Below are 23672 nucleotides of genomic sequence, written 5' to 3'. Positions count from 1 at the left end.
ATTCTGACCATTCTTTCCCGCTCACACAGGAATTATTGTGTTATACTGTATTGAAAGGCTGTTGTTTCTAAGCACCGGTTCTCTTACTACATATCGTATTTACCACAGCATGACAGCAAAGGTAAAACATCTTCATTGAAAAGACATACAGATCTATGCTACAATTTGGCAATGTGGGACATGGGCTAATATTAACTGTCTTTTCGAAGAACAGAAGGACTTGACAATTCATTTTGATGGACTACCCACAAAGTTTACTCAAGAAGGTATATTCCAGTCCAGCTCTGTTCTTTCTTCCTTATGGAGAACTGGTTGTGCAGAAATGTCAATCTGAATATGCATACAATGCAATGATGACACATTTGGTACAAAATCCAGCAAAAAAAATCTTACTATGCACAGATCTTAGCAACCATACAATTACATTAATTTAATACATGTTCTGATATTTGCAAAGAAAGAACCATTCCCAGAAATATACTCATTAGAGCAGCTGGAGAGAAAAATAAATAAATAAAATCTGCCCATGATATAGCAGCTGTTTGGAAGAAAAGGGGAGGGAGCACACACACACACACACATGCACACACACATTTTTCTTTGCGTCAGCCATCCAGGGCAAAGTGAATGTATTTCAAACATAGTTACTAAATTGAAACACAAAGATGAGCAATGTTTCTTGTCCTTCAACACATGAACACATGATGTACTAAATACTGATTTCTTAAAAAATAATTTATTGCTTTAATTTTTTTTCTCTTTACAATAGAAGACACTCAAAATCCAAAAAGAAAAAAAGCTGTAAACGTTTAGTTTGGCATTCACACAATCAAAAGTTAAAATACCTGTTTCTTCAACCTACAAAGCAATGAATGGCAAGAATTAGTCAGATCAAAAGGGTGCTTCAGTATGCAAAACAGAACTTGTGAAAAAGTTCTCTTTTTATTGCTAACTACTCAAGAATACAAAGTCAAAGAGAGAGAGCATGGAACAAGACACAGTAAAATCTACTGGAACACAATATGCTGGTGATAAAATGAGGGCAGCTCTCCGACATAGCTACACAGATCATGAGATGAAATCAGTTTTCCTACATTTTGCAGGGTAGAAGGGAAGAACAATTATGAATGCCAAACAGCTTTAAGTGCACTCCACTTATACCATCCCTGTTTTACTCAGATCATAATCAGTATGGGAGCCAATGGAACCGTGATAGGCAAAGCCCCTCACATGGAAATTCCTTTCCTACCCATATGTAGCCCTGCTAGCTGTGGCTCACCATAAATGAATGCAGGGGTAGCACATCTCTCTGAATAGAGGACATAAAGGGGGATCATGGTCTGTTTGCCCACCACAGATTAATTGGGCCTTGACTGGTCAAGTTACACCTGAGTTTTTGATGGAAGTTCAATGCTCAAAACAGTCTTCCTTTCCTTTCCACCCTCCAGCTACAATTTGCCTACTTTAATGATCATAATCAATTTTGACTTAGGGCAACCCTTGGGAGAGGAAAAAAAGCCTTACTTCAGTGAATGGTGTAATCACCTTATGCCTCTCATAAGGTACATATGATAGTCCACACACTCCTACTGGAAGGCATCAGACCTGTTATCTTACCATATGATTCCTGGCAAGAAATCATACACAGAATTTTATGTTGGCCCAACAAACCTATTCTATCCTTTTGCCACTAGGATCATGCTTTACATTGTGTTGTTTTATGTGCTGAAATGGTGATTAAGTGTATAGGAGGAAAGTGTGTTTTGTATAACAAGCCAGCAGCTCGTAGCATTCTGATTTTTTTCAGGTAACTAGAAAGTAACTAGCTGTGTTTGAAAAACAGGAAAGATACTTTTAAAATAGGTAGCTATGGAGGGGTCAAAAACTAGTAATTGCAACTAATTACTTTTTGAAAGTAACTTTTTGAACTCTAGTCATGCCTAGAAAATTAACCAGCCTGTTTGAACAGGCAGATCACATAGCGAACTCCATCCTTCTATGCCTAAACATCTGAAGGGTAAGCTAAAGATGGTCCTGCTCTTACATTACAGAACTTTCTTTTGTTCTGTCTTACTTGCAGGAAAGATGCAAGTAATGGCCCCAAGTCACATGGTTCCAGTCCACCCACTGCATCTTGCAGAGTTGCTTTCAGATGTTGTATATGCATGCACATGAAGATGAACTTAGCTTTAAAAAAAAAAAAACACCCTAGGAACCAATTCCGCTGTCATGACATTTAAAGAGTGGTCATTTAGTACAATATTTATTTATGCATTTATATTTGTGCTTGAGTATAAATAAATTCCCAAGTACAAAAAGAGATGTGCTGTTTCAACTACCCATCTCCACTTGAATATACCTGCGAACAGGAGTGGAGCTTGGCTTCCTTCCCTTCTACATACCTGACAGTACTGCACTAAAGAGCTTGTACAAAAGCCTGACTGTGTATTCCACTAACTTCCTTGTGTACTCATCTGCAGGCTGGGGATTGTTTAAACTGGCAAATTATTGCCGATCATTTGCAGCAATAATCTGCCAGCTTAATCCCCAGTGTGCAGACGGGTACACTGGCATGACCACATTCCCTGTGGGTGCCCTATACCTCATGCAGTGGACCCAGTGAGGCTCAGGAGAGCTATTGCCCTGTTGCCTTCCTGTACATACTCTGTAAAGCAGAGGGGGGCATGTGGGTAAATGGAAATGTCTCTAATCCCTGCATCAAATCCATTCTTTGCTTGAAGTCATTTATTCTTTGAACTATGGAGCAGGAGAGCTGGCTAGCTGGCGATCTGGGCACACGGGCCAGATAATGCTTGAGCTATCTCATGTGTAGGCAGGTGGAGACAAGGGCTTTGCTCAGCCCTTTTGGGATTCTCCACGCAGAGTGCTTTGCCTGTAGAAAGGCTTCCTTATGCTCCCTATGGCATTAAAAAAAATTGGTTTGGGCAAACTGAGAGGTTTTATATACATTCTTAAAGCCTTAAGCGCTCTGGGGAATTTCTTATGATTCTGTAAACAAGCACCAAACACTCTGATAGAAAAACTTGACAAAAGTAACAACCTTGCAACGGATGCCTGAATTAAAATCCAACAGGGTAAGTGACAGGAATGACTTAAATGGACAAGATATCAGTCATATGGCTGTGCAAGTTAGTCCATTTTATCGGCTTGCACTGTGCCAGCCCATAAACCTGCAAATAGATACGACAATTTCTGATACATTATGAAGGCTCCCACAATGTCATGGGCACCTCTAAGGCCATAATAGTGCATAGTTAAATAATAATAATAAGAGGAGGAAAAGAGTCACTGCTGCTGGAAAGAAGGCTGTTCCCCCCCCCATCAAACAAAAATACATTTAGCAACCTTACAACCAGCATGCATCCTAGATATAAAATTTCCACTGGCCTTTTTATTATTTTAGTCACCTCATTATTTATAATAAATAGGTTAATTGCAACCAATAAATATGTATCTTTAAGTAAACAAAGGAATGAAGAATTAGTGTTTATACAGGATGCATATATTTTAAAATCATAGATAATCATTGAACTCTGCCAATGAAAAGATTACTGGCTTCAAGAACAGTGCTCAGACACAAAGAACTATTGTAAAAACTGTACGTGTGCTCTGTACTACAATTTTCCTTTATCAAATCAAAAGCACAAGAATTAAAACAAAGCATAATTTTAAAAAAGGGTTGTGACTTCCAAGATCCAAAAACTATCATCAGTACATAAAATAAAAACACTTCTTAATGATCACCCATTTAAGAAGCTTTACATAAAATTATATCTCCTAGAAAAACTTTCAAATGAGAAAAATCTCTCCCCTCCCCTTTAATAAATTTTGTGCATATAAAACAGTTAAAGAAAGAGATGCAAACAGAAAAATGTGGAAAAAAATATTACAAAGGATATTTTATAGCCTAGTTGGCTAAAATAGTTCTTGACAAATGGCGTGATCCAGCCAAAGTTAAGTCCACTTACGATGTAGTTCTAATGTACACTTACTCAAAAGTACGTCTGAGTTCAATTAGGCTTGCTTCTAGCATGTATGGACAGCTCTGTGGTCTTAAATCCCACTGAATTCAAAAAGAGGGGTTTATGTGCCTGCTTGATTTTCCCTCTGAAGTGTGCTAAAGATACAGGGCTAGGAAGGTCAATGGATAATCTCCTTCGTTGCCCATCCCTTCTCTCCATGTTGCACCCTTAGCTGTCACCTGCCATCTCTTCAGTGGAGCCAAATTTACCAGTTTTATGTCTTTTGCTTTGGCAAAAGTTTACTTTGTGTAAAGTGTAGTGTAAACTTCAGCCCCTCTCATGCACACACTACCCAGAAAGGAAGGTTTGTTGCTACAACTGACAGTTTCTTTGACAGTTCTTGTTAACACCTATACCTGCTGGCTAGACAGTAAGCGGAGAACCTTCAACATACATTTTGCCAGTTGGCCAAAAGTTAATAAAAACTTATTTCCTAACATTCCTATCAATAAGCAGAAATGATTTTCCAGGAACTCTCTTGAGTTTTCTTATCCAGTAATTTCACCACTTCTAACCAGGCACTAGTAAACTTGGGAACCACAGGACAGCCTTTTTAGTAAACTGCATATCATATTTAAAGCAAACTCTGATTACAAACAGATGATCAACCTCATGTTCTTCACAGAAACCTGTGAGCCTTCTGGCAAGCAAAGCAGGAAACTGTCCAACTTGGGAGTTCCGTCAGGAGGTCACATGATTTTAATATCCCCCCTCTCTCTCTCTCCTGAACTAGATTTCTATGCTGGTGACACATTTTCTACTACGTGAAGAATGTCTAATATTCTGACAGACAACCACCATACCTTATAACCATGTTGATGGGAAATGTATATCAGTGCTCTTCAGATGTAAGTAGTTCTGTCACCTGGCACACTGTGACACATCGCTGACGGAAAAGCACTGATGGAGACATTTCCAGGCATGCTAAAGGGCAGGGGCAACTATTCCAGACAGGCTAATAAAAGAGACCTGAGCAGTTCTTAACTTTGGATGAATTCTGGTTAATGTTATTAGATAAATTATTAAAGAAGGGTGGATGATGTGCGTAAAGCATCAATATTTTTGCACTCAGCACACACGCGTACACACAGGCACTCCCACACTTATCTCTCTTTTTTTTTTACAATCAAATATATATAAGCATGAGTTCAGCTTTCTGAATATGTTAGTGTACAATATTGTTTTGCCTCATATAATTACATTTGAATATTTTTGATTAAGAAAAATTCAGCAATTTTTAAAAGAACGCTGCATTTACAGTGCATAGCTGTAACAAAAAAGAGCATTGTTTCAACCTACTGTATGTACACAAAATAAAAATTCTCCATTTAACATCTGTAAATACTTGACTACATTCTTGAATGTAGTAAATAAACTAACTGTACATCCAACTCCCATCGCTTGAATAGTTGCCTCAATTCTTTTGTACTGTAACATCATGTTGGCTCACCAAAGGAAAAGAACCACTAAATATGCTGATTAATAAGCACAGCCTTAAAATTTCTCTATGTTAGATAAAACATTTGGACACTGGCAGGGATAACACAATTAAAAAGACAAAGCTTTAGAAAGCTATGGAAGTTTACGATCCTTCCACATTTTTCTTGCCTTCAGGAGAAAAGCACAACAGGAGATGGTGTGTTTTGCAGGATCTGTAGTTCTCTTCAGGATTGTCATCATATGAAAACAACACGGTGTGAGAAGGAACTTTTTTTAAAGAAACTAATATGAACAAAAACTGCAGTGTGTCTCAGATGTCAGCAGCTAAAGTTTGAATTTGCTTTGCTTGAAAATGTCGTATGTACACTTTTTTAAAAAAAGTTCTTGTTGTTTTAATGTATCTCTATGGAACTGCTGCCATTTCAAGTGGTTCCCACTTGACATTCTCTACAAAGATTAAAACCCACATCCTCTTCACCCTGGGAGGGCAAAGTTGAGACCCAGGGGTTCACAAATGCTCACACTAGTCCCATCTTGCCTCTTTATTTCTTCAAGCAGCTGTGTCCATGTAAACCATGTTTTTTTACAGAGAGTGAGGAGTAGGAGAAATTGTAAGCATGACTTCTTCATTGTCCATTATTGAAGGACATAATGTCCATGAGGTATTAGCCATCCCTCTGTTATTCTTGGCCATGTTGCACATTACCTCCGCAAGCTGCGTTGCGCCTCTTTAAGTAAACTGTCAAAATCCATGGAGTCATACTTGCTCTTAGTAGAAGTAGGATCAAAATCGTCTGAATTTGAATCTAGAAGGGGAAAAATATTTTTGATATATTTAGGGATCCTCCTCAGATGGACTAATATACATAAAACTTTGGGGGTTTTGGTAATGGACTGACATCCACAAGCTTCTAAATATGCTTCAGATAACTCTAATTAGTTTCATGCAAATTCTTTATATTTGGTTCTTGCCCAAGCAAATGTATCTGTTATATTGAGTATGTCTATTAACCTTAATCCAAGGTTTGAAGACTAACAAACTAAATTAGGGTACTTTTTTCTCTTCGAGGACTTGTAGTTACTTTGTTTGGAAAAATGAACGGGTTTATTAAAGGATTTAGAACTGGAGTAAAAATTCCATTTTCTAATCTTCTCTGTTTTCTAGCATTGTTGCCACTAGACATCTTAACATCTGAAGACCAACCTAAACACCCATATATATTCACTATGCCTGTCATGTACAGAATGCAAACAATAGTATTTTATGGTTGTTGTGGTTTTTCGGGCTATTTTATTTATTTTTAGCTATGTGAGACATTTACTACGATGTATACTGCTCCTTCCACACCATGTCATACCAAAGTATTAAGGCCACCTGGCAGGAGACCATGCTGTAGCTTCCTCCCACAGCCCTATAGCTCCAGGAACAAGCATGGGTGAAGACATGAAACCACAGGTGCCTACAACTCGAGCAGAAGGGTGAAATCCTGAAATTTTGCTTAACACATCTTAGAGATCAAATTGTTCCTAGTGCAGTTCATATAGATAACATATTTTTCTAAATATTTGTGAGTTCATAATTACCATATATAGCGACTCTACATTCTGTTGACTTCGAAGACAGACACACAAACAAGTTTTCTCTCACCAAAATATATTTTATACATTTTAAATGTCATTTACATGCTACTTAATAATTTGATAAATTAAATATTTCTAGTTGCTTTTCCCTGTGATACATTGATTTATGATTTAAAGCCTTGTCTCAATATCATTGCCTCCAATTCCTCTTAATTCATTCTTTATTATTACTGTCCTTTCTACAACTGCAATCTCATGAAACAAATCCATCATATTATCTCCACATCAATATTTTTTTTCATAAAATAAAGGCACAAGTATCTCTAAGATAAAAACCCATAAGGATATAATGACATTTTGCTAAGGAAATGGTTTGAGCAGACATGGAAGGCTCTTGAAGAGCCCACTCTCAGTGATGAATAATGTTCAAGGAAGTCTTTTTCAGGCAGCTTATTTTATACCCCAGATGTTTCAAGATACTAGAAACACCCCTGACTTCATCAATGTGGAAGATAAGTCAAATCAAGTCAAGACTTCAATCCATCTTTACTGGTTTTATCTGCTAGTGTTTGAACAAATGATTTGCCACCTTTTATATTTTCATCACTGTAGCTCTATCTCTCTAGCAGTCAGCTGCCTTTCTGCAGCTTTACACTATCTATTTAGCCAGTGAAGTGAATTATAGCATATTCATTTTGAACAATGCATATCGCCATGATCATTTAGGCTCTGAGAAGACATCAATTGGTTAGAGAAAATATAGTATTTCTATTCATTCCCTGCAATGCACGAAGGAGAGGGCAGGGCATAAAAAATTGGAGACACACAGATGGATGGCATTATGTAGAAATTTTATTGACTTCAGTTATTAACTTAAAAAAAACACTGTACACTATATTGGCTGAAATCCTCTTGCCTGGTGCAGTAAAAATGTACAGAAGTAGGCCTATTGAACCAATTTAGAGAGCCAACTCCTCCAAAGGTTCCATTGATTCAATTGGCTTACTATGCTAAAGTGAGTCATACTTAGAGTCGGTTCACTTGAATCAGCAGAACCTTTGTAAGAGTATCCCCATTGATTAAATGGGCCCATTCTAGTGCAATTTACTATGCTGAGCAACATAATTTTGGTCATAGTCTATAAAGAAAGACTATAAATAGATCTCTCTTTACCTCTCCCCCCCCTTTTTTAGTCAGAAAAATATGATGCTCTCTGTTAAGCAGAGATGGGGTAACACAGATCTCATAAAATTTCAAGGTGGTGAGAATATAGAGAGACAGCATTAAGTTTCTCTTCACAATTGATTTTAAAAAATGTGCTAAACTGCATTCATTGCTCTAGTGTTTAGCCCATATTGCATTTGGATTTGTGCTAGTCAAGAAGCAATGTTGCAATACTCCACCACAAGCAAAACTAGGCCTACTTCATCTGTACACTAATTCCATGTAATTAGAAATACCTGAATATTGTTCAGAAAATAGATTTGAAGTATTTAAAGCTAATTTTCAAATAAGACTTTTTAAAATCTGGGGAGTGGGTTCAACTTGAAAATTAGAAAGCTCTTTGATACATCAAAGTTATAGGTACTGCAATTATCAAGCAGCAAATGCCATACCTAAGTCTGCATAGTTGGACTTGTAAAACTGCTTTTGTCCACAAAAATACAGCTCAAAGTCAGGCTCATTGGACCTGCGTAGAGTGTATCCATTTTCTAGAGCAGCAAAAGCATCACAAGTGTAGCGGTAAGTGATGAAACCATAGCTATCTCTGTAATCAAGAAGAAACACATGATTATGAATAAGAATTAAAAAGTGCTAATAGACATCAAAGTTGCTACATCCTTTAAAAAAAGTAACAGGAGTTCCAATGAGGTGAAACAGCACAAATATTCAAACCTGTCATATCAATACCTGAGCATGATAGTCCTGTCAGCCAGGTACCTACTTATTTCTGGGAGAGAAACTTTTCAGTACCACTGCTTGACAAGCATCATAATTTTAGGAGCAATTATTATTATCATAGTTTCTTTCTTTCTTTCTTTCTTTCTTTCTTTCTTTCTTTCTTTCTTTCACTTAAAAATACAACAATGAAGAATCTCAAAAGGCATTTACCCATTATCTTGTAGATTTACTGTGCACTCCTCAATTTCACCAAATATTTCAAACCGGTCCCTCAGTTCTGTTCGGCTTGTGTCAGGGCCAATTTTACCAATATAAATTACACGTTGTTCTTCCTGTTGGTGAAGAGGAGCACATCATTTCCATGTGAATTATCATGAATTGTGATTATGTATAAATGTATAAATAATTCTGGTGATTTATAGACTTGACAGCAAACCCAAATAAGTCTCTAATCAGAGAAAGCAGAGCCACCATCATATGTAACATAACAAAAACATACTATGGCCAAAGGAAATGTCTATTTGGCATGCTTCAACATACAGTGGGGTCTTGACTTAAGAACGGCTTGAGTTAAGAACATTTTGACTTAAGAACCGCTCTCATAGGAAAATATTGACTTGACTTAAGTACTTAGATTTGAGTTAAGAACTGAAAAAAAACCCACGTGGGAGGCAGGGAAAGTGCAAAATTTGAACTTTCAGTTAACTGTTGGGCAGTGAAAAGGGTGCCTGTCTGCTTCCTCACTCCTCCCAGCGTTTAGAGAGTGGATTGGGAGACAGTCTTCGGACTGCCTGGTACTGTAACTGCCTGGACTGTATTTTCCCTGCCTTCCCTGAAACGTTCTTGACGTAAGAAAAAAAAAAGAAACAAAATATCCCCCTCTAGTGGTTGAAGGCGGAATAGCAGCTTCCCATTAGTTTCTATGGACGGAAAAGAGCAGATACGGATCAAATGGTTTTCAATGCATTCCTATGGGAAATGCAGATTTGACTTGAGAACTTTTTGACTTGAGAACCGCCTTCCAATACGGATTAAGTTCTCAAGTCAAGACCCCACTGTACAGTACACTGCACATAGTATCAAAGTCAAGATTTGCAGAGTGCAAAAGATTTTTAACATGCTTTTTTTTTCAAATATACATGGCTGTTTAGACACTTATTGTTTACATTATGCTCTTAGAAGCAGAAACTATTCTATAAGGCAAATCAAAAGATAGGAATGTCCCAAACAAAAGATTTTAACTATGAAACTGGACCTTGGATCAGCACCAAATTTGGCAGGGATGTAGGAAAAAGCCTGCTCTTGCTCTGTGCCAAATCCAGGGAAGGAGTTTTTGAGGTGTGATTTTTAAAAAGCAACACTGTTACATGAAACATCCACAAGAGTGGACCTTCTTTAATTTTGTATTTTTAAACCATTTTAATTATCTATCCTGTAAGCCACTTCAGATATCTGAACAGATGCAACACATGAATTTTTTTTCATAAACAAATCAATTAAATCAAAGACTTTTTTCATAGTAAAGAACTGGGACTTATAAATAATAGGCATGTCATTCACCCATTCATCAATATATACTGGTCAGCCCAGTGGCACCATTGGCCACACCCAGATTATTAGGCTAACGACATACCACGTTTCCCAAAAATAAGACCTAACCTGAAAATAAGCCCTACTATGATTTTTCAGGATGCTCGTAATATAAGCCGTACCCCAAAAATAGGCCCCAGTTAAGTGAAACCCTGCCCTCCACCTTTGTGCAGCAACCAGAAGAAGATGACATGACTATATTTGAATAAATGTAGATTGTTGCACAGGAAAAAATTAAACATCCCCTGAAAATAAGCCCTAATGTGGTTTTTTGGAGCAAAAATTAATACAGTGGTGCCTCACTTAGCGATGTTAATTGGTGCAGCAAAAATCGCCGCTAACCGAAAACATCGCTAAGCGATTTTTAAAAGCCCATAGGAATGCACTGAAACCCCTTCAATGTGTTCCTATGGGCAAAAAACTTACCTTTAAGCGAAAATCCTCCATATAGCGGCCATTTTCGCTGCCTGGTATGCGAGGAATCCATCCCAAAACACAGCAGGTGGCCATGTTTTTTACCCGGTGGCCATTTTGGAACCACTGATCAGCTGTTGGGAAAACATCGCTATGCGAAAATCGGTAAGCGAAACAGCTTACCAATCACCACAAAGCAATATTTTCCCATTTAAATCATCGCAATGCGATCACTTTTGCGATCACAAAAACCAAATCGCTATGCGATTTTGTCATTAACCGGTGTGCTCGTTAAGCGAGGCACCACTGTATAACACTCTGTCTTATTTTCGGGGAAACACGGTAGTAGCAGTGAAGTTGCTCCCTTTCAGGTCATGGGAGGGGGGAGCTTTCTTGCCCATTACTAAGTTACTTGACCAGCTACTCTCCAACATTTTGCTTTTTCTACTCCTTTTCTACTTACACTAATAGGGCTTTGTATCTACTGATGCTAGCATTCAAGGGCAGACTTTTGTATACATGGTGTTATCCCTTTTATTGTTTGCAGCCTGGAACAGGATGAGCACTGTGTACCCACAGCCTGCTTAAAGAAAAGTTTGCTTCATATTGGCCTATATCCAATCCAATTTGGACTTTGTCAAACAGTTGGACTAGACCTAGTAAATTAATGGGACATACATAGGTGTTGGCTCACTTCAGTGGGTTTACTATAGCTGGGGCCAGCAAATGGATTTAGACTTCTGAATCTGTAATCATCACTCTTTCCTTTTGCCTGGGGAAAAACTACCTTGGTCGAGAATAACACCATGCATGTATGGTCCCCCATATTTTAAGCTGTATTTATTCTCAGTGCCCTTGCTTTGGGTTGAGAGGAATAAATCTGGAAAAAGACAGGACTGGTATGCACAGTATACGTTTTCCCTCAGAATATCTTACCAAAATAAAAATGTTACTGTGCTGAAACACTTGATAAGAAACAATTTGGTTGACACTAGCTATTGAACCTAAATGGCCGACCAGATGGAGCATAACATAACAGCAGACTTCCTAATACACTGTGTTTCAAATATTATATATAGATTGGACGTGGGGGGGGGGAACCATAATGCTTCACACACCAATGCCGAAAACATAATAGAGCTATGTGATGAGAATAAATACCACCTATGCTCCTATGAGAGTTGTCATGACTGTGATTATTTTTGGCTTTTATTCCCCTGTTTCCTCTCTTTTTAGGGAAGGAGAGGCAACCTTGCTAAAATGGAACCATTTAAAAAAAGCTTAGTAAAGTACAATTAAGGGAGTAAGCAAAAACGACCAAATCACAGAAATTCAAATTTTAAACTGAAATGTACCATATGTCCCTCAATATCCAAGTACAGCAAGAGATTATACTATTCCTCTAAATGACATGCCATCGTGCCTAAGTATTGGGAAGTCCTACTGTGCTTTTTGACTCGGGCATAAGCTTGGTGTTTTCATAATTCTTGCAGGATTACAAAGGCTTTCTTTGTAGCCTCTCTTACATGGGCGCAGGCATTTATTAGGATGAACAGAAGAAATTCAAGGCTAAGTGTAGCACTAAGTTTAAACAATGAGATCAATTTTATTATTAAAACAGCTAAGGCACATAAGTAATCCAGGGTTTTGTTTATGTAACATTTTGTTTTCCATCTTTTTCACCTAAGGACAAAAAGAGGGTCCTGCTGGATCAGAGGATACATGGTATGATCCCTCCTCTTCCAGTGACATGGTTCTGATCATGCTCACCCTAACCCTGAAATACTCAATAAAATGAGTAAAATTAAAAAGAAAACCCAGGGAAATGCATGCAAGTACCTGCTGCATCATGCTGAGTTTAGCTCTTAAAGCATCTTGTTTCTAAAGGGCTGGTTAATAGTCTTCTAGCATCATAGTAGGACCTCCATGTTGCCATTCCAATATTTTGCTCCATTTCAGCACATTATTGTTCAAAATGGAAAAATTATATAGGAAAAATTGACAACATGGGTACATCCACATCTGGATGCAGAAACAATTGTGTGGGAAATAACCACATTCCTTGCCACCGCAGGTGTGTAAATGTTCCCTGCAATTTAATATATTATTATTTAAAAATGCCACACACAGTTAATCAAAATTATAAAAGCATTAACGGAATTATATAACAGATTCAAGTTTTAATCAAAAATCTAAGTATCTCTTCTAGACTGATGTAGTATATGTGCTGTTCCTAATATTGCTGGGTTTTTTGTTGGTTTTTTATAGCTCTGTTGATGTTATTTCTGAGATCTGCAACTGCTTCTGTGTGAAATTTCTTGATATTGTCCCCGAAGCCCCAATGACTACAGGTACCACTGAAGTATGTTTCATCCACAAGCAAGATGTTTTAATTGCCACGTCATCGCATTTTGTTAATTTTTCCAATTATTTATTTTCAACTCTGGCATCCAATGGAATGTCAATGATCCAGACACCACACATTTCTTTGTTCTATTACCACTATGTCCGGTGTATTATGTTCAACAGGTCTATCAGTTTGGATCTGGAAATCCCACAAGATCATCACTTCATCATTTTCTGACACCACCTCTACCTCATGTTCCCATGGGTTTTTGCAGGCTGGCAAGTTATACTTTTTGCATAGTGACCAGTGCACTAACTTTGCCACTCGATCATGCCTAATTTTGTAATTTGTTTGTGCAATCTTTCAACAGTCACATATGAGATATCAGCATCATCATGCAGAGCTGGAAGAGATCATATGGCTCATTGAGTCTGTCAAAAGGCACAGTAGGGAATTGGATTCCCTACCCTTGGCTCCACAGCCAGATTCCTAAAGCAGTAAACTTTGCTACACTCTTCAAATTTTCAGGGCCGTTATGTTACTTATGGGATGATTTGCTTGAAACAAAGTACGAATCAAGACACCAGCATGTCACTTTTCACATCTGAGAATAAAGGCAGAATATGTACACTTAACCTATCAGAAAGCAGAGACACTCATGATGGTTCCATGGGCCAAAAACTAAAATTAAAATCTGCTTTGGTTCTAGATTACTTTCATGGTTAGATTTCTGTAGTAGTACAAAGTACCTCACCTTCCGATTACACCAGAACCTTGCAAAGATGCATTTATTAGATTTAACGAAATATAAGAGACTATTAAAACATGCAAGTCTATTGATAATAAAATGGTTACATTTAAACAATGCTTTCTTAAAAATTCACAAACGTGTTCTGGGCCAGTGAATCCATGCATGCCTAGATCTATGTAAAATTATTGCTCTAATCTTCATGCTTTTGTCTACCTACTTCTGCTTCATTAATTAGTAGGTACTGCTGCAGAATAATTAAGGTCAGGAAAGCAGTTTCTGTTGATTCTCCAGAAAGTGCCTGATGTTATCTAGGTCAAGCTATATTTGACATGTGAAGAACATAATGGTCAATGTTGCCATATAGTAAGCAATTCTTCCATAATATAATTTTATAGGAACAATATGTACAATAAGGTATGTATGTAAAAGATATTTTAAAAGTAAAGACTTTATTTTTCTAGTCATGCATGGATGCATGCCTTTGAGATGTTAATATTAATTATATTAATTATATTAATTATATTAATTATATTATATTATATTATATTATATTATATTATATTATATTATATTATATTATAATTCTGAAGCTTTCTTTAGGCTTTTACTATATAAAATAATCTGGTCTTGAAAATTAGGTAAATACAACCTCAGATGAACATGAAATATTACATTGTGCCACGATTTATTTTACAAAAATAAAGCCAAAATGGAGAAGCCATTTTGTTATGTCTTGATACATAAAACCATAGAATTCAAAGAGGGTGCATTTTCTTCTTCATATGACTTTGTTTCTCTCTATCTGTGTATGTGTGTGTGACCATAAAGGTGATCCTTCTATGGCTCCATGATACCTTATGCCTAGTGCTTTCCATATGATTGCACTTTGTTAAATCTGCAGCATGTAGCTAAATACCATAATTTCTACTTTGAAGTAAGTGGACAAAGTTCTCAGCTCAGGTTGCAACTCTCACTGTATTCACTTATCATGACCAATAAGGTAATATCTTCATCACAGACTGAAATGGATTGGAAAGTCATTCCTCTCTCTGGGGAAGTGATTCTGTAAGGGAGCTGGGGGCTAAAAGTCTCTGAGTATTCTTCCCAGCCCATGTTTCCTGAATCCTAGTCTATCTACTACACCACACTGACTCTCAAACCTGATATACAAATGGTTTAATTTTGTAGTACAAATATGCCCTGAGATAAACACAGATATATCAACCGGTAGGATAAACAATGCTTTTGGCCAGATCACAGATGATTCTTCTTTTGTACAAAATTTATGTATTTCTATACATCCATATGTTATCTGAATTTAAGCTTCTTTCCTGCTTACTATCCATAACAAAGCCCTTTTCTAATACATTTTCCAGTGGCTACTGAATGAAGAATGTGATGGTTTACAGAAGCTTTAAAATATTACATTTTAAAGGCAAAGTGAGCATTGAAATGAAAGCACACTGAAGCATCAGAGATCACAATTATTAAGAAATCCATGTGAAGAGATTAGCATATGTATTTTGCTTGTTTCTTTCAAAGGGAAAAGTCAGAGGAAAGACAGTATAGTTTTTTAAAAATGTTTATCTATAATACAAACACAAACACATATAAAATATATGTAGAAACACAAAATCTGTAGAAGAAAAATAAATATATTCTAGGATGAAAGTCAGCTACATGGCACTTACAATTGCCCTCTGCCTCTGTCTCTCTCTTTGTTTGGCCCTTTCAGATTCCCGTTTTTCATATTCTTTGCGGTATTCTTCCCTCTTCAGTCTTTCATGCTGATATTCCTCGTAGCTGTCATATCTAGGAAACATAATTTAATCAATAAATGAATCACCTGAATTTTCCACAAGTACAAATGAATAATAAACACTCACTATTTGTTTTTTTACTATATGCAGCAAACAAACATAAATATGAGACACATAAATATGGCACACTATGCTACCTGGCTCTATGACTATGTGGTGATCTGGATCGTGATCTTGAATATAAGGGAGAACTTCTATATTCCCAGGATCTACAATGACTGGACTCATAACAGTAAGATGATCTGTCAGGAGAAATAAACACACACACACACACACACACATATACACACACACACACACGACTTGGTCAGAAAGATGGACATTCAGATTTATCTTATATAACGGATGAGTAATTGGTGGCCCTACAGATGTTCCTGGAATGTCACTCCCATCATCACTCACCATTGACTGAGTTGGTTATGCTTAATGGGATTTGTGGTCCAACCTCATCTTGACTGCCACCAGTTGTCTACCCCATCTTAAAAACAGTGATCCAAATCTATATAGTTTTTTTTTCCTCTCCAACAGTGGCTATCATGATAATTAGGTATCTAACAACAACACATGAATCAGCCAAGAGCCCATCTAGCCCACTATCCTGTCTCTAAAACTGTGTAACCAAGAGGGCTCCACATTAATGTAGCCATGTCTTGTTTTCCCACAGTATGGCTCTTTTCAGGGAGATTCTATTTGACTTGGCTTTGATGCAATTAGATGTATCTATTCTTAAAATAAAACCTTAAAAAACACTATTAAGCTAGTTGGCTATCAGCACATGCTGTGGTAATGAATTCCATAATTATGCATTGTGTGAAAAAGTACTTCCTTTTGTCTGTCTAAATGATTTATTTTCTCTCCCTATAAATTCTTTAGTGAGATAGGAATAGATTACTGAGTTAGCTACCATCAACTTCATTTCATATGAATTGTAACCAGTTTGGCCCTGAGGAAGCTGCTGATAAAGGTTAGGCTGAAAAACCTTATGAGAGCACATCTCACATTCCATCCTATACAGATTTACCGATTAGCATCCCTCTTCCCCAGGAGTACCTGGAAGAGGATCTACTCCACGGTGACCTTGACCGTGATTGGGAATATGGAGAACGGGGACAAGACCTGCGCTGAGGAAAGGACTTTGATCGAGAACGTATCCTTTGGAATCTTGAAAGCAAGGATTTGGGTGGAGACACTGAATCTCTGCATGGAGAATTAAGGGATGAGCAAGAAGGCGACAGGTCAAACAATGAGTAGGCTTGTGTCCCATGCCATGAGCAGCACAATTTGTCATTTTCATCTTCACTGTCATAAAAAAGACCATCCATTGCTAGTCCAGAATTTATAAAAATAGGTAGCTTGGAGAATTGTTCACCACTATAATTACTGCTGTTCCTCAGTTCACTGGTCTTAGTGGTCTCTTCCTCAAAAAAAGCTTGACTAAGGTGACCAAAGTGCTTATTGAGTTCAGCCCGGATTTCTTGGTCTTGGAGCGGTTTCCGGTTGTTGCACTGCAAATTCTGCTTGCTTGCCTGTGAAGTCTCTCTCTTGGCATACTGGTCATGTTTTTCAAAAGAAGAACAAATTTGACACCATCGCCCAGGCAAGCAGCCTTTCAGCTCTACTTGTCTGGAATCCTGAAGTTCCTGGGACAGATTAATGTGTATTTCTGTTTTTGAATTAGCAGACTGACAGTAGTCATGATCACCAAACAGCTGTAAACCAGGCCGCTTTGTCTTCCTCTCCTCGTGACTGACAGACAGCACAGTTGTCTCGCAAAGCTGTGCATACAGTTCTGACTGCTCTGGACCCTTCCGAACGAAAATATGTCCTTGAGAGCTGGAAGACTCACTGCAGCAGGGGTTTTGGGAAGGTGGCATAACAGTCTTGCATGATGACTTTGGCTTTGGTGATGTCCTAAAAGGGTTGTCTTGATTGGCTTTGTGAGGAGGGGTTGTAGGCGGAGTTAGGCCTAAAAAGAAAGTAAAGCAAAAACCAAGTCTTATTATGTGCTCTACCCTAACTCTTCAAACTCCATGTTCCTAAAACATATCAGGTGCTGTCTTTCTCTTTTTGGATAAACCTCCTAAAAATCAATTTTTTTCCATGAAATCTATTCCCCCAAAGAAAAGAAGTTTAAAATATGTGCAACTAAACTGTACACATGTGAATTAATAATTACTGGGTTTTTTTTAAAGAATGACCAGAACATAATAGTTTTATTTACACCTTGTGACACGTATTTGGTAACGATGGCACTAAAACTCCTTTCTGTAACTATTTTTAGCAATGTGGTGCAGCTACAATATGGATTTTCTGCACCACTTGGTATTATTGAAAACCAAAGATCACAAGGAAAAGGAGCTATTGTGGTTCTGTTCAGTGCCACAATTATACTTTGGAGAACAGAAGTAACATCGATACAAAAAGAACCAAAGAATGAGCTCCTCCCACATTATCCTGATCTTCAGTATTATTCAAATATTAAAGCTAAAAACATCAGTTCCCTGGGTAACACAATCGTTTTTTCCATCATGGATGTTGATTTTGGTAATAGCTTCTCCTTGCAGGTTCTTGCACCACTTTAATGCTATATAACAATAACTGTCATTATTTTAGAAACACAGTAAATTTGAACCAGCTTCAGTGACATTCATTATGCAATTTTTGTTGCAACATATAAATTGACATTGCACATGTAAACAATTACATACTATTTTCGTACCAGATCCAAGTCCCTCTAAAGCTGAAACACTCTGAACAGCAAAATTTGAAAGAAAATGAATTTGGTATTGAAGTCAAAGTGCTTCAGAAATGGATGGCCTAAAGAGGCTGTAAAGATTAAGAGTGGCTCTATGATACAATAGGAATAACTTTGGTTTGCAGAGTTCATTAAGCTTAGTAAACCTTTTCTAACATATGCAGAATACATTGTTGGAAGAAAAACAAGTCAGCTTCCCTAAAACATGTAATGAAATTAAAATGGCAAACTAAGCAATCTAAACGGCACCCAAACACAAATAAATATCACAAGGGAGTGATTGAAATTTACTCTCCATTTAGCAAATAGAGGCTTAAGTAAATAAAGAGAAGACAAATGTCAGATCAATAAGTACCAGGTTTTTCCCCACAGCATGATGTTAATTTACTATGCTAGATCTCTTTGTAGAGATGAAAGATCACAGTCACACGGAAATCCCTATAAGAAAAGAAGTCAAAGCTTTCATCCCACTGCTGGTAGTTTTGTGCACTAGATGTCTGAAATTTTTTTGAATTCCTTTCAGGTTTTATAAAAAGTGAAGTTAATGGAACGTGATTTTATATAAAAAATTTCCTACCTATATAAATATATTTGTCAGACTGTTTAGAACTAAACTGTTCTAACTGTGAGGTGAGAGGAAAAGGAGAGACTGAAATTTAGAAATTTCCCTCAGTGGAAATGTTTTAAGTATCTTTCAGAGAAAATTTAGGAATTGCATTTCCTGCTTCACAACAAAGGGATGACCCAATTAATACTCTGCAGAAGCATTTAATTCTGCACTTTGGTTTCATCATACACAAACAAAAGGTACCCCAGTTCAGAAAAATATTCACCGAAGGGACAGATCTAGTTCTTGACCATAACCTATAGCACACTAATGGGCAGCAGCATTCAGCCAGAGGAGCACCCATTTTATCCTAGCATAGCAAGCCATAATATAGCACTACACGGACCCTAGGAGTCCCCAACAATCTTCCACTATCCTGGGTTGAGCCAGACGGTATGGCAAGATCATCTGCCCTCTGGAAGCTTGACAAGTAATGGGAAAGAGGAAGAGAGTCATTCACACAGGTATGCTCCAATACAACTATCTGCTCAATGTCTTTGCTTGTGCCTGATAGTTAGAACCTATTGTACAAGGACACAGCAGTCTATCCCTTGGCTGCTGCTCCACAATGACCACTTAAAGGCAATCTACCCTATAAGGAGGATGTGGTGGTGCTGTGGGTTAAATTGCAGAAGCCTCTGTGCTGCAAGGTCAGAAGACCTGCAGTCAAAAGTTTGAATCAACACGACAGAGTGAGCTCCCATCACTTGTCCCAGCTCCTGCCAACCTAGCAGTTCGAAAGCATGTAAAAATGCAAACAGATAACTCAACATAAGGCAGTTTCCTATGTTGTGACTAGAATTGAGATTGCATGGAGATCCTGTCTGGTTCTCTATTGATCTGCAAAGGTTTTTTAATGTCTCTTTCCATGGGAAAATATAACATGTGTGGATACACTCATGTAGCAAATGTCGATTTAGTGTGATGATTCATATCTTCTTCAGGGATATATTGGAGAAGAAATGAAAATCTACTTTCTGAACTACCTGTGAATGACAAAACCCCTTCACATAGCACTTGGAAACGGCTATATTAGCTGCTATGAATGATGTCAACGGGAACTACAAGACACAAATACTAACCTTTAAATACAAATGGGATTTTGTTTAAATATCTGAAAAATATTTTTTAAAATTATTCATGCAAGCACATGAATTTCACTAAGTAAAGCAAAATTTTAAAGATGTTCTTTGAAGACTTATTCAGTTGAGGAAAAACCAGATAAAATTACCCAGCATCTATATTAAATACAACTTTCCTTAATTTTGCTCCTTCCCCTCCTCCACACAGGTTCAAATTAAAAGAAATCCACAACTAGAAGTATTTTTGGAGAGAATGTTACAACGCAGTGACACACTGGAACGTCCAGATGTACAAAAGTCAAAGTTAGGATAGTAAACAACATGGGGTAGAGAGAGAACAGTAACCTGTCTGGATTAATAAGCACATACCTGCTCTAAAATTTACGTGGTGACACACATATCTCAGAACTGTGCACAAGAGATTCTGAACTCTGATACCTACATGGTACATAAGGCACCAGGACACAAACATTTGACTGTGGAAAATGCAATTTCTCTTCCCATTATGGAGACTAAATAGACCAGTTCCCATTATACATCCCTGGTTTCTTTGTGTATTTTATATCACTGGTTCTTAACCTTGGGTTACTCAGGAGTTTTGGACTGCAACTCCCAGAAGCCTTCACCACCAACTGTGCTGGCTGGGGTTTCTGGGAGTTGCAGTTCAAAAACATCCAAGTTACAAAGGTTAAGAATTACTGCTTTATATCACAGGTTGCAGTTAAATTAAAATTACCAAGAAGATGCATTATCATAAACTGGCTTGTACTGCTTGATATGAAGTTTTCCACTTTTGCATCTGAAGAAGTCAATTACAATGTTTAACTCAATGTTGCTGTTGTTAATTGCCATCAAGTCGAAATTAACTTATAGTGGCCCTAACAGAGGTATTTAAGGAGTGGTTTTATCAGTTCCACTCCCCTAGTGAGTTTCCATGGCCAAGTGGGGATTCAATCCTTGCTCTCCAGGGTCTGAGTCCACCACTCTATCTACTAGACCAGATTGGGTATCTTCTTTATACTAGATTATACTAAATCTGTCTGAAAAGAGTCTACATTTTTTTTCAGAGTAACCTAAAAACTAACAGCTTTTGAAATATGCCCCTTTTCAAAAAGAGCTTGCCACATGTTGCTAACAGGCTCAAAGGCTTAAGAGCTGTGATTCAAAAGCAATGAGCTACAGTACACACAAAAGCTCATCTAATCATGGAATCAGTTCCATATTATCAGTTGCAAAATATGGTTGCTACATGCAAGGAAGGCTGGAAAAGTGAGAATACTTGCTAGCCCAAAAGGCTGGCAGAATCAATAGAGGAAACTCTTTAAAAAATAACTATGATGCCTGAAGCCTCCTTCCCCAGTAGCCATCATTTCTTTATTGGCATGTATTTTACCTCAGGCAGTGAATTGCTTCACAACTACTGTAGAAACAAGTCCACTGGGAAACAATGAGAAACACTGTGGGGAGGTATCAACAAGCCGGCAGGAGTCTCAGTGTTTCCAGAATTAACTCCGCACTCCAATCTTTATGGGCAAAAAATAAAACAGCATAACATCCTAAACATAAACTGGATGGAAACCCAGGATGCTCAGTGACCACAGAAGCATCTACAATGAAAAATGGAATCCCAAAGAGGAGAGGGAATGGATCCGAACAGGATATCATGGAGAAGAATATTACCGGTGGGTTGACACACCATAAAGCTGGGTAGGCAATGTGCACCCTGTGGCTGTCCAGCACCCACCAAAAAACAAAACAAAACAAAACAAAATTAAAAAAACCCACTCAGTATCTTCAATACCCTATTAAGTGTGTGGGAACAATTCTTTTTTTAAAAAAATGACACTGAAAAATTGTGCTTTTAATTTAAAAACTAGTCATTAAAAAAGTTTAAACCACCTTTTCACTAACAAACTTCCACTATTATAGAATGGAATTGAATTCAAATAATATTACTAGTATGTTAAATATGCAAATAACCATTTTTGATCCATCCTCCTTTAGCCCCATCCCCTTGAAGTGCAGCCCACATGTTGTGGGGGAACCTGAAAAATGATCCTCAGCTCCACAGAGATCACCTACTGCTGTAGTACTGGAACACACCACACTGGAATAAAAATGGATTTGAGGAAAACTTGGTAGGACTAGTGAAAACTTATGCTGGACAGACGGGTTTGTATCAACACTGATTTTCGCCCTGAGTAAAAGTAACAAAGAAAAAATCTATACTCCTGTTCATATGGAACACAAGGGTAAAAATTTAATAAGTTTAGTTTTTAGGAGTATTTCCCACATGCCTGCTTTGTATAAGATGAAATGTACAAAAAGGAATAAAGGGGAGAGGAGATATGTTTAAACGCAGAGAGATGGGCAACTTTTTTTAAAAAACATGAAGACTAAAAATGTTAAGATGATGAACAGGGACTTGGCACAGAGATTTAGTAACAACTCACCTACGTTGTAAGCCTTTTAAGTTGAAGCGAAGCTGGAAATGCATAAATTAACAAAAATGAAAACTAAACACATTAACACATGCACACACACCTGGTACAATCTATTCTGTCATCTCTGTCTGCTCCATGGGTACAGCAAGCTTGATTTTAGACATACATTTTTTTTTACACATTAAGTTGAAAATGTGAAGAATGAACAAATGTTGACAAAGCTGAATATGCAAGCACAAAAATTACACACCTGCATATTAAAGAACCATGCCTAACTATGACTTCCTGTTAGGTGTACTTTCAGAAACAAACCCAAGTTTGTCACAGTGTAATAACAGGGAATTATGGCTTAAACTCCAGCACCAGAATCCTGTTGGGTTTGTGCAGTGTAAATATGCACTTGTCCAAGTGAATCTACCTGTACTGCTGGCAGGCCCTTACGCTTCTCTGCTTCCTTGGGTCAGGGAAACAGTCACATAATGAACATTAAAAGAGAGGGGAGATAACACTGCCCCACTGCCCCTCCATGCACCCTTTTGTTAATAGGATTTTTAACCAGGGAATGGGAAAGTTTACAGCATGTTTGGAAATGAGTTTTGGACTCTACCTCTCCCCATTCCCTCAGACTCTGCCCACTTCTCTTGAATCACAACTTGGAGAAAATTAGTCCCATATTTATTCATGGTGAGTATCACCTCTACTTTGCCTTTCCTTTAATCACAGTAATCTGAGTTCCATCTTGTGCCATGATCCTAAATCAATAGTGCTAAAACATTCTGCGCCCTTTTGGATTATTTCACGCCAGCTGATTTTCCCTCAGCAAATGTGTACATTTTCGCATTGACAGTGCAAGGTATATTCTATGCTCTCTCTTGAACCTAGCAGGTTTTGACAGA

At 37.6% G+C, this 23672-nt stretch overlaps 1 protein-coding gene across 5 annotated transcripts in view; it reads right to left on the bottom strand.

Moving 5' to 3' along the window:
• Nucleotides 1–717: 717 nt before the first annotated feature.
• Nucleotides 718–23672, bottom strand: part of PPARGC1A (PPARG coactivator 1 alpha) — a 913403-nt gene continuing 890448 nt past the window's right edge. For 3 of the 5 annotated variants that reach the window (XM_078394052.1, XM_078394050.1, XM_020780431.3), the window contains 6 exons: nucleotides 16939–17854; nucleotides 16026–16130; nucleotides 15760–15880; nucleotides 9177–9298; nucleotides 8681–8832; nucleotides 718–6289 (listed from right to left, as the gene is read on the bottom strand). In XM_078394052.1, coding sequence (XP_078250178.1) covers nucleotides 6186–6289; nucleotides 8681–8832; nucleotides 9177–9298; nucleotides 15760–15880; nucleotides 16026–16130; nucleotides 16939–17854 — 1520 coding nt within the window. In that variant the 3' untranslated portion in view covers nucleotides 718–6185. The remainder of the gene's footprint in view (nucleotides 6290–8680; nucleotides 8833–9176; nucleotides 9299–15759; nucleotides 15881–16025; nucleotides 16131–16938; nucleotides 17855–23672) is intronic. The other 2 variants (XM_078394051.1, XM_073001102.2) reach the window with 1 other exon arrangement.

Source organism: Pogona vitticeps, chromosome 5 (genome assembly GCF_051106095.1).
Source record: "Pogona vitticeps strain Pit_001003342236 chromosome 5, PviZW2.1, whole genome shotgun sequence".
In the NCBI taxonomy this organism is placed as follows: domain Eukaryota; kingdom Metazoa; phylum Chordata; class Lepidosauria; order Squamata; family Agamidae; genus Pogona; species Pogona vitticeps.
Note: the sequence above shows the minus strand (reverse complement) of the source record. Positions and strands in the feature narration are given on the sequence as shown.